Source organism: Triticum dicoccoides, chromosome 5A (genome assembly GCF_002162155.2).
Source record: "Triticum dicoccoides isolate Atlit2015 ecotype Zavitan chromosome 5A, WEW_v2.0, whole genome shotgun sequence".
Classification (NCBI taxonomy): Eukaryota; Viridiplantae; Streptophyta; class Magnoliopsida; order Poales; family Poaceae; genus Triticum; species Triticum dicoccoides.
In genome coordinates, this window is record NC_041388.1 from 409,334,496 (window position 1) to 409,345,961 (window position 11,466).

At 46.4% G+C, this 11,466-nt stretch overlaps 2 protein-coding genes across 2 annotated transcripts; one reads left to right on the plus strand and one right to left on the minus strand.

The window, feature by feature from the left end:
- Window positions 1-290: 290 nt before the first annotated feature.
- Window positions 291-1,865, minus strand: LOC119301896 (E3 ubiquitin-protein ligase RING1-like). Its single transcript, XM_037578888.1, has one exon. It carries the CDS (start codon window positions 1,699-1,701, stop codon window positions 631-633), a length of 1,071 nt encoding a protein of 356 aa, XP_037434785.1. The 5' UTR covers window positions 1,702-1,865; the 3' UTR covers window positions 291-630.
- Window positions 1,866-8,793: 6,928 nt separating this feature from the next.
- On the plus strand, window positions 8,794-11,131 carry LOC119301897. The gene is made up of 6 exons (XM_037578890.1): window positions 8,794-8,968; window positions 9,083-9,142; window positions 9,240-9,353; window positions 9,470-9,540; window positions 9,940-10,133; window positions 10,764-11,131. The coding sequence occupies exons 1-6, from the start codon at window positions 8,910-8,912 to the stop codon at window positions 10,875-10,877; spliced, it is 612 nt and encodes a 203-aa protein (XP_037434787.1). The 5' UTR covers window positions 8,794-8,909; the 3' UTR covers window positions 10,878-11,131.
- Window positions 11,132-11,466: the final 335 nt, after the last annotated feature.

Here is an 11,466-nt window from a genome sequence, read left to right on the forward strand (position 1 = left end):
TTCCTCCTTGACCACAGGAGCAAACAACAGCATTGTGTTTTCAAGTTCACGCATATCCTGCCAACAACAAGAACTCGCACAGAAAGCTGGTATTACATTGGTTCACTAGACATCCAAATAACAATGATGCAAAGTAGTTGTTATTTCTTAAGATATTCAGTTACTAGTGCAAAGTCTTATTTGGTATGTGCTCAGTGATATCCACTGTTACAGACTGAATAAGGGCAGCCCCTCCTCCCCAAAGGACAGATTCTTACATTTGCACCACCCCCTTCTAGAAACAATATACATTGAAGCAGGCAGTGGTCCACTCTTTGCAAGATTGCAACATAAATATTACATGAACAAGCCAACCTTCAGCTTCTTCCCCAAAATTCACTTAACCAGAGCTTGATGTTGACATTGTGGTAAAGGAAACTTGGGCATGCAAGTTAACATGAGCACATCCACTCAAGAAATACTTATCACGCGATAATTACTCTGGTCAACTCACAGATTTCAGAATTCAGATGAGATTTTCTCTCCGAGCCACTGCTATCCCGTGTAAACTCTCTATTAACAGACACTGATACACTACCAGCTCCCGGCTTTGCTGAGGCTGTATCCTCTTGACAGTAACATTACACCAACTCACAGTGGCAGCACGTTGCCAGTGGAGCGCCCATTCCGTGAGAAGAACAATCCCCGACCACTGCTTGACATGGACCTGCCAATCTTGAACCCGCCTGTTTGACAAGAGGATGAAGATGTCCCTGCTGCCTCCTTTTCCTTCGCCCTGAAGATGCTCATCTGTCGACCACTCGGCAATTTGCGATTAGCCTGCAGAGCACCACCCTGACCTTCAGGCACAACCACAAGGAACAGCGGCGAGTCCATGGAGGCTGAGCGCCGTATTGGCTTGGGCGTCGCAGTTCCATTCTCCTCTGCTACAACTTGGGTGTCCTCACTTTGAGTGTCCGACGAGGCATCGGAATCCTCAGAACCCTCGGGCAGTGATTCCGACGGGGACATTTCGTCAAACACCTGGTGCTCTTCCACTTGGCGGCCCTCTGCCTCGGCATCAGTCGCCGCAGCCGGGAGGCTGGATGGCACGACGACGACGGAACGGCAAATCGGACAGCTGACGTGGGCGCGGAGCCAGGTGTCGATGCAGGGCGCGTGGAACGGGTGCGAGCAGCGCGGGAGGAGGCGGACGAGCTCGCCGTCGCTGAACTCACCGAGGCACACCGCGCAGTCCCCGCCGGCCCCCACGCCGCGGTACTCCTTGGTGGCTATGGACGCGATGGTGGCCTCGTCGAGCCCCACCGTGCGGATGTACCAGACGTGGTGCACCACCCCTCCGCCTCCGCCTCCGCCTCCCTCCTCGTCCCCTCCATCGCCGAACCCCTCGCCGTGTGGCAGCTGGGCGGCGGCCGCCCGGCGGCGGCGGCGCAGGGCGCGGCGGCGGCGGTAGAGGAGGAGCGTGGCGAGCCCGAGCGAGAGGAAGAGGAAGGCGGAGAGGAGGGAGACGGTGAGGAGGAGGCGTACGGGCAGGCGGCGGTCGACGGCGGCCGGGGCGAGCGGGAGCGGCGGCGGCGGGGGCGCGGCGTAGTCGGGGCAGTCGAGGCCGGGGCAGAGCGGGAGGCACTCGTACGCGCTGTCCGTGCAGTTGAGCGTGACGACGCCCGGGAGCGGGGGGCTCCACGACGTGTGGGGGGACATGGCTAGGCTAGGCTACCGCGGAGCGCGGATCGATCGGCGGCTGCGGCGGCTGCTGCTGCTGCGCGGGATCGGCGGCGCGCATCGGCGGGGCGGGGGAGATGAATGGAATGGCCCGCGTGCGCGGGCGGGCGGGCAGTGGTGTGTGTGGAGATGGAGACGTGGAGTGGATTGGTCGTCGTTGGGTTTGGTGAAGTTTGGCACCGGTTCAACTTGGGGTGGAGCTGGAGAGCACAGACAGCGAGTGGGAACACTTGGAACGCACAGAGACAAAGCGGTTTCTGTCGCTGACAGGTGGGTCGTGGAGACCGACAGAGTGATCCTGGCCCACGTGCCGGTGTGGTGGGTGATCTTGTCGCCGCGGTCCTTTTGTGCGCGTATCGCAGCACTGGGGTTGGAATTGGTGTACGCAAAGTCAAGAACGGTTGTAAAATAAGTGGAAGAAATACTCGGTCGTGCATGTACGTCTGGACTCCATGCTCTCCGATAATCGTAGCACGTCACAGCTTCCTGGCGCGGTATCCTAACCGTCTATTCGTGACCCAACGGCCGAGATTTCGCGGCGAGAGAGGCGAATGGATTTGCTTATATCCGGGTGCGGGCTTCACCGTGTATTGCTGGTTCCCAACGGAGAAGATCGCTGCTATGTTTATTGTGGCAAGATGCTAAATACAAACATGGGGCAATTTTGTGAGACTGCTCACAGTGAGGAGTAACACAGAGTAGTAATTTGCCGATGTTACTAGTCTAGGTTACTACCTTCATATTGGGTAGTAACATATAAGTGGTATTATGAAAGAGTTCATTTATTAGACTGCTCACAGTGGGGAGTAACATAGAGTAGTAACCTGCCGATGTTACTAGTCTATGTTACTACCTCCATAGTGGGTAGTAACATATTAGTGGTACTCCCTCACAGTTAAATTTACGTGCATTTCCACAATAAACAAGGTTTAGGGCACATTGCATTTATTTCTAGTAGCTAATTAGTACTCCGATATACAATTTCTATATGCATGCGTAATGTGAATGCTATTTTTTAACACATCTCACAACCAATAGATAACCACCTAGGTCCCAGAGAATTTCCAAGCGCGTTTTCTAAACCGTGACGGAGAGAGTATCATGAAAGAGTTTTTCATTAGGCTATAGACTCATTATGTCTTGAAATGTGTGATGTTACAGTAACTACCTAGGTTACCACAAACCCCTCTCTCCTTATTAATTGGCTGCCACATAAGCAATCTTGTATTGAAATGTGTGATGTTACTAGTTAAGTTACTCTTATTGTGACTAGCTTTGGGCTATAGACTCATTATGCTTTAAAATGTGTGATGTTACAGTAACTAGCTAAGTTACCACAAACCCTTCTCTCCTCATTAATTAGCTGCCACATAAGCAATCTTGTATTGAAATGTGTGATGTTACTAGTTAAGTTACTCTTATTGTGACTAGCTTTGGGCTATAGACTCATTATGCTTTGAAATGTGTGATGTTACAGTAACTAGCTAAGTTACCACAAACCCTTCTCTCCTCATTAATTAGCTGCCACATAAGCAATCTTGTATTAAAATGTGTGATGTTACTACTCCCTCCTTCCATCTATATAGGGCCTAATGCGTCTTTCAAGACATCCTTTGATTATTAACAAGATTAATAATACATGACATGCATAATGTGAAAATTATATCATTGAAAACTCCTTTCACGTACGAATTGGACAATGTGCTTTGTGTAAGTTGCATGTCATATATTATTGCTCTAACATTTGGTCAAAGTTAGCCTCGAAAAACGTATTAGTCCCTATATAGATGGAAGGAGGGAGTAGTTAAGTTACTCCCATTGTGACTAGTCTAAGGCTAGCTTAGTTAGTAATTTAACACATCCCAAGACAATTTTGCTTAGGGCATCTCCAATGGTTGTAAGATAGTTATTGGTAGACTTTGCCACATACTAGGATTTTTGATAATGTGTCATACAATAAACAAGGGAAGAAAGGAAGATTGTACTATATAGTAATATAGTCTAGGGATATGTGTATGTTACTAGTATATGTTACTCTCCATTGTGGCTAGTCTAAGTCTCAGTCGAGTACTTCGTTAAGTTTCAGTCGATATTATATCTATGAGATCTTACATTGAATTTGTTTAAAAAAATCAGTGTTTTCTTTTTCTCTCTTCTATGTAATGTCACTTGACAGACTTAGTTAAATTTCAGTCGACTGAGACGTAGGCACACCCTTACGAGAAAATAGTCTTCTCGTAAAAGTTGGTGAGCTGAAGTTTCAAGAGACGAGCGCCACGAGCAACCACAACGCCACATCTCCACCTCATCCCCGCTCCGGCTAGTTGATGCGCAGCTCCGCTCCCCTGCTCGCGATGATGCGCCGCCCCATCTGACCGCGCCGCCGTACTGATGTCGTGCCACGTCGACAAGGTTCTTGTTGCAATGAGGGAACAATGATCACATGATGAGCATCATACATAGGATGACTCGCAACGCGGACGATCTTTTTAAAATATCAAATGGCCGACGTGTAGCACATTGCACGCCTCATACTTTTTTTCTATAATTTGGTCAAATTTGATGAAATTTGACTTCGGATAAAACTTATATGCGGGGAAAAAGAAACGGGGAAAAGTAATTGGTTTCAATTCTCTTCTCTAAAGAACATTCACTAAACGGAAAGAAAAGCACAGTACACTCTTTAGTTTGACATTCACTAAACTTGACAGACTCATTATTTCACTGATGAAAGGCCAGATGGAAGATCCAGAGGAGCTTCCAATTCATCATCATCTATACAAACTAAAGAAGAGTATGTCCTCTCTGTTTAGGGTCTCTTTAATTCAAAGGATTTTTATAGGATTTTTGAAGAATTAGAATCCTTAGGAATTTTTTCTATATTGATCGTTTGATTCGTAGGATTGAATCGTGTAGGATTTTTTTCCTAAGAATTCATTTATACTATATTTTACAGGAATTCTAACATCCACTTCAACCTCTTGAAAGAAACCCTTTGTTTTTCTCGTGACACAATCAAACAAACTCAAATTCTATAGGGATCTAATGGACATGTCATTCCAATCCTACATTTTCTCTATTCCTATGTTTTTGTAATCCTATGAATCAAAGAGGCCCTTAGTTTGTTAGTTCCTCTTTCTTTCCACTGAAGAAGCTGATATCTGGGGAAAAAGCCTTCTTAATCCACAAATTGCCACTTACCTCGTTCCTGTTCAGACTCGCCTCTTCCATTGAAGTATCCGAGTTGGAGCCAGAAACGAACACAGATTAATTCCGATTTCGTAGCGCCATATATACGATCGAAGAAGTGGAATCGCCTGGAGTTTGTGTCCGCCTCCTTATATCTCGGCGGCAGTTCTTCCCACTGGCGATGTCAATGGCGCGGTTAGGAGATAACCGTAAAAGGGGATCCTGTCGCCGGCAGCTGCAAGCGGCGGGCGACCTCCATCCCGACAAGCGGCTGGGCGTCCCTGCCCTGGGACATCGCCGACCTCATCTCCCTGCGGCTGCTCGCAGCGGACGTGACAGAATACATCAGGTTCCGCGCCGTGTGCTCGCCGTGGCGATCCTCAACGGCCAGCCCACGAGACGCGACCCTGCTGGACAAGCGCTTCAGCCCGCGCGGATGGGTCGCGCTCTGTGACGGCGACGGGGTGCCGGTGACAGCCGCGTGCAAGATCACCTTCTTCCACACATCCACCGGCCAGCGCCTCGCCGTCCGCCTGCCGGAGCTCCACCGCCAAAAGATTGTCGGCATCACCGACGGCCTCATCATCACGCTGGACAAGGACAGCTCCGTGGTGCGCGTGCTCCACCCCTTCACGCGTGTCATCGTCGAGCTCCCTCCCCTCGCCACCATATTCCACACCGAGATCAACAATTTCACATCACTGCTGTCGATGGGCGCCGCTGTCTGCCGCGCCGACACATCCATCGCCGTTGTGGCATGGTTAACCAGCGCAGAGATGGTTATCTGTGCGCGCCAAGGCCACCCTAGCTGGGTGGTGATCCATCGAGACATCATGCTCCACAACACCCTGCCCTTCCAAGGCCGGCTGTACGGCACCATACCGGCATCAGGGCAGCTCGTTCAGCTCTACCCTCCAAATCCACGCTCATGTCCCGCGTGAGTTGGTTGACATATTCAGATCCTCCTACTTCCTCGTGGAGTCCGGGGGACGCATGCTTCTAGCCGTGCAACATCATCGAATGGGTTATGACATTTGCGCTGAGATGGAGTGGTGGCGATACTTCACCGTCACGCTATTTCAGGTGAACGTGCATGGTGGGGATCTCATTCCGGTGAACAGCCTTGGTGATGAGGCCTTGTTCCTAGGGAAAGACCGCTGCCTGTCGATCTCCACCATGAACCTCCCTTGCATCAGCGGCAACTCTGTTTACTCATATGTATCAAACAAGGATCCCGTTGTGTTGCATTCTCTAGGCAGTGGTTCTTCTGAGCACACAACAATGTACACAAAGGTGCATTATTCGAATAAGATGGTTCGTCCATCCGTGCGGCCTTTCACGCTTCCAGATCATCTTATGACATATTGTCATAATCTTCAATGGTAAGTATCACCGGTACCCTAACTTCCACTGTGCAACATGATTGCCTAATATTTATCTTTCTTTCTTGCTGTAGGACAAGGGGGCTGATGCTTCATGAATATGCTGCCATTCCTTCATATCTGAGTGATCTGCGAGAGAAAATACACGCACACGAATCTGATATCAGGTTCCCATATTTAGGGGGCTTTGGCAAAAAGGCTCGTAAGACCAAGCGTGTGCGCGCTGTTGTGAAGAAGAACCAGCGCCTCTGTGCTTAGCACCGCTGAGGGAAGAGACCATGGCAAGAGTTAAGGGTAAACAAAGCACCAACCGCCCGTTAGGATCTGCAAATTCATTTCTCCACAGAGAAGTGGTGAAAGAATCATGGGGCTGCTTAATATTATTATTTTTGGTCAGGTAGATGGGGGTTCCCCTATTAGAACAATGTTGTGCTGATGATATCACTGCAAGATTATCCATCTACCTGTTCTTTGAAATAAGATTATCCATGCCGTTTGTCATTGCACGCTTGCCTTAGCTCTTCTATATGTCTATACCGTCCCCTTTGTGTAGAAGAAATCTATCATAGAATGTTTTTACATTTCTACTTACGCATCTCTGAATCAACTTGACTTGAAGAACTTATAAGAAGCTTCAGAGTCCGGCAAACAAGAGAACCTACTGGGCTATTTCATGAGTAATTAATTTATGATAGGCTTGACCTAAATCCTGTTTCTGCCAAACCACAAATGATTTTCGAATTTGTATGTGTTTCATAACCTGCGAATTTGATACGAAATACTGCTCTTTTCTGCTTTTCCAGGTTCAATCCAAAGCTCCAAGATGGTTTGCTGCAGTTTAAGGTTTATTGTAATTACAGAGTATTGGAGGTGCCTTATTTATACTCTTTAGTTAGCAATTCATTGAAGGAGATCTCTTACTGGCCTGCCCTCGCACAAATCAGTATATCTTTGTATGTCGCAGCTGGAATGTTATGGAATTTTTATTTTCGTGGGAAGACATGAACTGAGCAAGTTTGTTAATTAAGATAAGATTGGTTGCCACAGTTTATGACCATAGATGATGTGATACTTTGAAGTAACAAGTAGGAAAGGGCATATACATTTGGATGTGCTCATTGGAGTGGATGTTGTCCTAGAAGCAATACACTTGGAAGTGGATTCCATAGTCATTTCTAGAGACCTTAATTTTACCCATGAGTTTTCATGTTAACTTGGTATAGTAGACAACGCTTGCTTCAAGTTTATACATCTTCATAGTTACCTGAACATGTTATAAATAATATTTTTGATATCTATAAAAAATACCGGTAGCTGATTTTTTTTGGGAGCCAGGAACTGCTCCTTTTCCCCTGGTTTTTTCCTTCAATGCGTATTTTCTCATGGATACTTTTTTTTTGATAAAGGGTGAATTTTATTAGCTTGTAATGAAGTATCAAGAGGATACAGACACAATGAACACACATCCGGCCTCTGTATAGGTAAGATGCACACAACCAACACCAACACGTGCACACACACAACAACACGACACCAAATAGCAAAGTTATATAAGACGAGAAAAAAAAAACTCCAAGCGGTCAGATCCGTGATCGACAAACTACAACAATAACCATACCCGCAACAACCATCTCTTGACATCACATGGACAACGAGATTCTTCAACAACAACGCATTCAGAAAGGGAACAACGCTCAAGCACGACCGTTGGTTTTCACTTGAAGAGTTGGTTTTCACTTGAAAAATTAGACTAGGCATATCCAAACAATGTCTTCAATAAGATAACTACGTAAAAGAAACATCGCCATATCCGAGCAACATGGATACCTGAGCTTAGCACAAGCGCGCGTTATACTGAAAGTGTCATTCTACTCCCGGGTCCATGCACCCAGATGAACAGAAAATGTAGAAACTATTGTTTCTAAAAACAAAAACTGTTTTCTTGCCGGCAAACAAGAGTTTATGATAGAATGACATTCGCAAAGGTCCAAGGAAAAAAAGCCAGTGCTTAAAATGCTTTCAAAAATAGTAGTAGTATTTTTTAAGCATATGTTTTTCTTTGTCTCTAGCATTACAGATGTTTTTTTCTTCACAAAACTTTACACGCAGTCGAAACACTCGTCAATGTTTGTCACAAACAACTCAGATTATTTTGAACATTTTTCTACTTTTCTTGCTAATTTACTGTTTTCTTGGGCACTTATGCATTATTTTGCAGAAACTCACTGTAGAAGTAGAACTAATCCCAACACACGTGTACGTAGTAGATAAGATTTGTTTTCGCGTCAAAAACAGATAAGATTTGTTTCTACTCACACTGCAATCGAAACTGCCTCACATACGATCAATTTTATCATACGATGTGTACGATAAGCGACAGGCCCGTTTCCCGAGGTTTGGGCCCATCACACCCAGATGAGTCTTGTCGTACATAGATCGTACAGATTTTGCGCTAGCAATTTAATGCTGACTCGGACCCTCACATGATTAAGCACTGCTACCAACCACACCACACTACTCCTACATTTCTCACGCGCAAATCGTCTCCTGCTTCCTTTATTTCTTCCCCTCCGTCCACTCATAGCTTCTGCTCTTCGAATCGACCCTCCAAAATCCATGGCGACGCTCGCCGTGCCGCCTACCGCCGCCGCCCTGCCCGCCCAGGAAGACCCACGGTATACGGCCACCTTATTTTTTCCCTCTGTTTCTTCTCAATTCATGGTTGATTGGGGGATGCAATTTGATGCCCCTTTTTTCCTGATTCGTGCGACGTTCCTCCTCCGGTGCAGCACCAGCGAGAAGCCATCTGCCGGCGACTCTGCTGCGGATCCGAGCGATATCGACTCCGGGTACGTCTACTCCTATCAAGACTTCGGGTATTTTGTGCGCTGGGCCAAGTCAACCCGTGGATTTTGTGTAAATTTTGGTTTTGATCTCTGTTGATAGGTGGGTTTTCCTCGGGAAGTCTGATGTGGTTCCGGCGGACCAGGCCGCGGCCGCCGTCGACGCCGCGGGCCGCCGACGCCTCGGCTTCTCGCCGCTGCCGATGTTACCTATCTGGTGGGGATTTACGGGCTCAGTGCCACATACTGTACCTCTGTAATCTGTGCGGCTCCTGTGGGATGAATCGCGAGTTCGCGACTGACCATCCCCTTCTCTCATGCTCTTTTTCGCAGGGTGCAGATGGTGCTCGGAGGCGTAGTCTACACGGCCGTGCCGTTCTACAAGAGGGCCAGGCAGATGGAAGGTACATACACACACACTCCAATACTACGATTTCGTCTCGATTTTGATCCACACAATACAGCTACCAATCCTGCAGACAGCTTAGAACAGAACCTCAGATATTCGCAACACAAGAACGATAGATAGGCACTGAAAGAGGGATGGATTTCAGACACCAACTCACCAATCCGGATGCAAGTTCTTGGGATCGAACTAATTCTGCTAAGTAGCTAGGGTTCTAAGCTAGACCACACCTGATATTTATCCTGCAAAGTCATATTCTTCAGTCGACAGAAGGTTCAGACTTTCAGAGTCCTGGAATTAACCTTGCAAAGTCCCATGACTTCAGGAATAGTTTTTTTTTTTGGGCATTGACATTTGAAATCAAGCTCTTGCTGAAATCATTGATTTGTAATATTAGACAAGGCGATCGAAAACGTGGAAACTGCTTTGGACGTTTTGGAGCGGGCCTCCGAGGTGACGGAGAAGTTCGCTGCTAATGTGGCCAATTCCCTACCGGAGGATGGGTCCCTGCACAAGTTGGCCGAGGAGCTTGAGTACATTGCGGAGGAAGTCGATAAGGATGCACACAAGGCTGAAGTCATGATTAAGAAGGTTCGTGGTGACTTATTCATGTTCCTGCTTGATGATGTTCTTGCTTACATTATATACACATTTTTAAGATAATAAACAAGTATACATGATATAATTGCTTACGTTGTATATACATTTTAGGGATAATAAACAAGTATACATCCTACATGTGTGAACATTAAATGTTAGTGAAAGTTACTGCTAGGAATAATATATACAACTATGCAAGAGCAATTTCTGACCAATTCAGATTATTCGTTAAGTTAGCTGTTGCTTGCAAGGAATCAACGAAATATTCAATAACATATCTGCGGTCATGCTGCTACTGCAAACAAAAGAATTGGAAGACTTTGGGATGGGGAAAGCATGTGCTTACTTTACTTGGTAGTACATATATAGACTGTTTCTATGGTTTCTCAGTTTCTCTCCGAACACGCTTTTGATAGCTCAAATTTCAAACTTTCTGCAGTCATACAAGGAAAATTGAATTTATTTTAGAATAGCTAAAATTGAATGGTATGGCACGCATTGCATCTTGATTCGAGATCAATGCATATGCTATCCTTCCATCCTGTTAAAGACGGTTTCTTCTCTACCGTCCCTAGTACTATGCATTAGGAAATTTCCCTGCTGACCGTCTAGTCGTTGCAGATTGAAGCGCTCAGCGACAAGATCGACGCCGCGGTGGAGCCTGTCATCGAAAACCTCGAGGAGGAGTTCAAGCCAAACCCAGCATCCCACGCTGGATCAGACGCCGAGAAATGACCGTTCACATAAATTGGAGGAAAACACGGCCCAAAGTGTCCCCTGTTGTACATATATTGCTGTTTTTTCTTTCCTTCTTTCTAAGTGCCAACTTGTAAATATGTTCGTTGTGCCCTATGAACTAGAAGGACCCCATGGTTACAGTAAGAAATGGTGGTGGTGTGCTTGGTGCCCGGATCTGAAGCACCTTGTGATCATGATAATATTAAGAACACTGCATCTGAAGAATGGATGTGTATGTGTGTTGCACTGTATTTCCACCCAGTACATTCTGCGGTTACGTGCCTAGCTAGTACTGAGTAGTACTGTATTCTATAGAGTACGGTGAGGGCATACATCATAATTGTATGGCAGGTGCACCTACTCAGGCGCAGTGTTCCGAGGGATGGTAATTGTATGGCAGACCTCTGCGCTAAGTAGGCCCGTGCCTTGTTGGTTGGCTTCAGACCGCTGGCCAAACGAATGTCCACCCTTCTTATTACTACTAGCAGCCTTGGGCTTTCTTTGGTTCATAGGATATGATTATCATAGAAGTAGATTTTTTTGAAAAATGAAATGACATGTATCTATGAGTAGGACTAAAAAACAG

Coding starts and splice junctions, on each gene's coding strand:
- LOC119301896 (XM_037578888.1), bottom strand. CDS start 1,701: ATGTCCCCCCACACGTCGTGGAGCCCCCCGCTCCCGGGCGTCGTCACG.
- LOC119301897 (XM_037578890.1), top strand. CDS start 8,910: ATGGCGACGCTCGCCGTGCCGCCTACCGCCGCCGCCCTGCCCGCCCAG. Junction 8,969..9,082: donor CCCGCCCAGGAAGACCCACG/GTATACGGCCAC, acceptor CCTCCGGTGCAG/CACCAGCGAGAAGCCATCTG. Junction 9,143..9,239: donor CCGAGCGATATCGACTCCGG/GTACGTCTACTC, acceptor CTCTGTTGATAG/GTGGGTTTTCCTCGGGAAGT.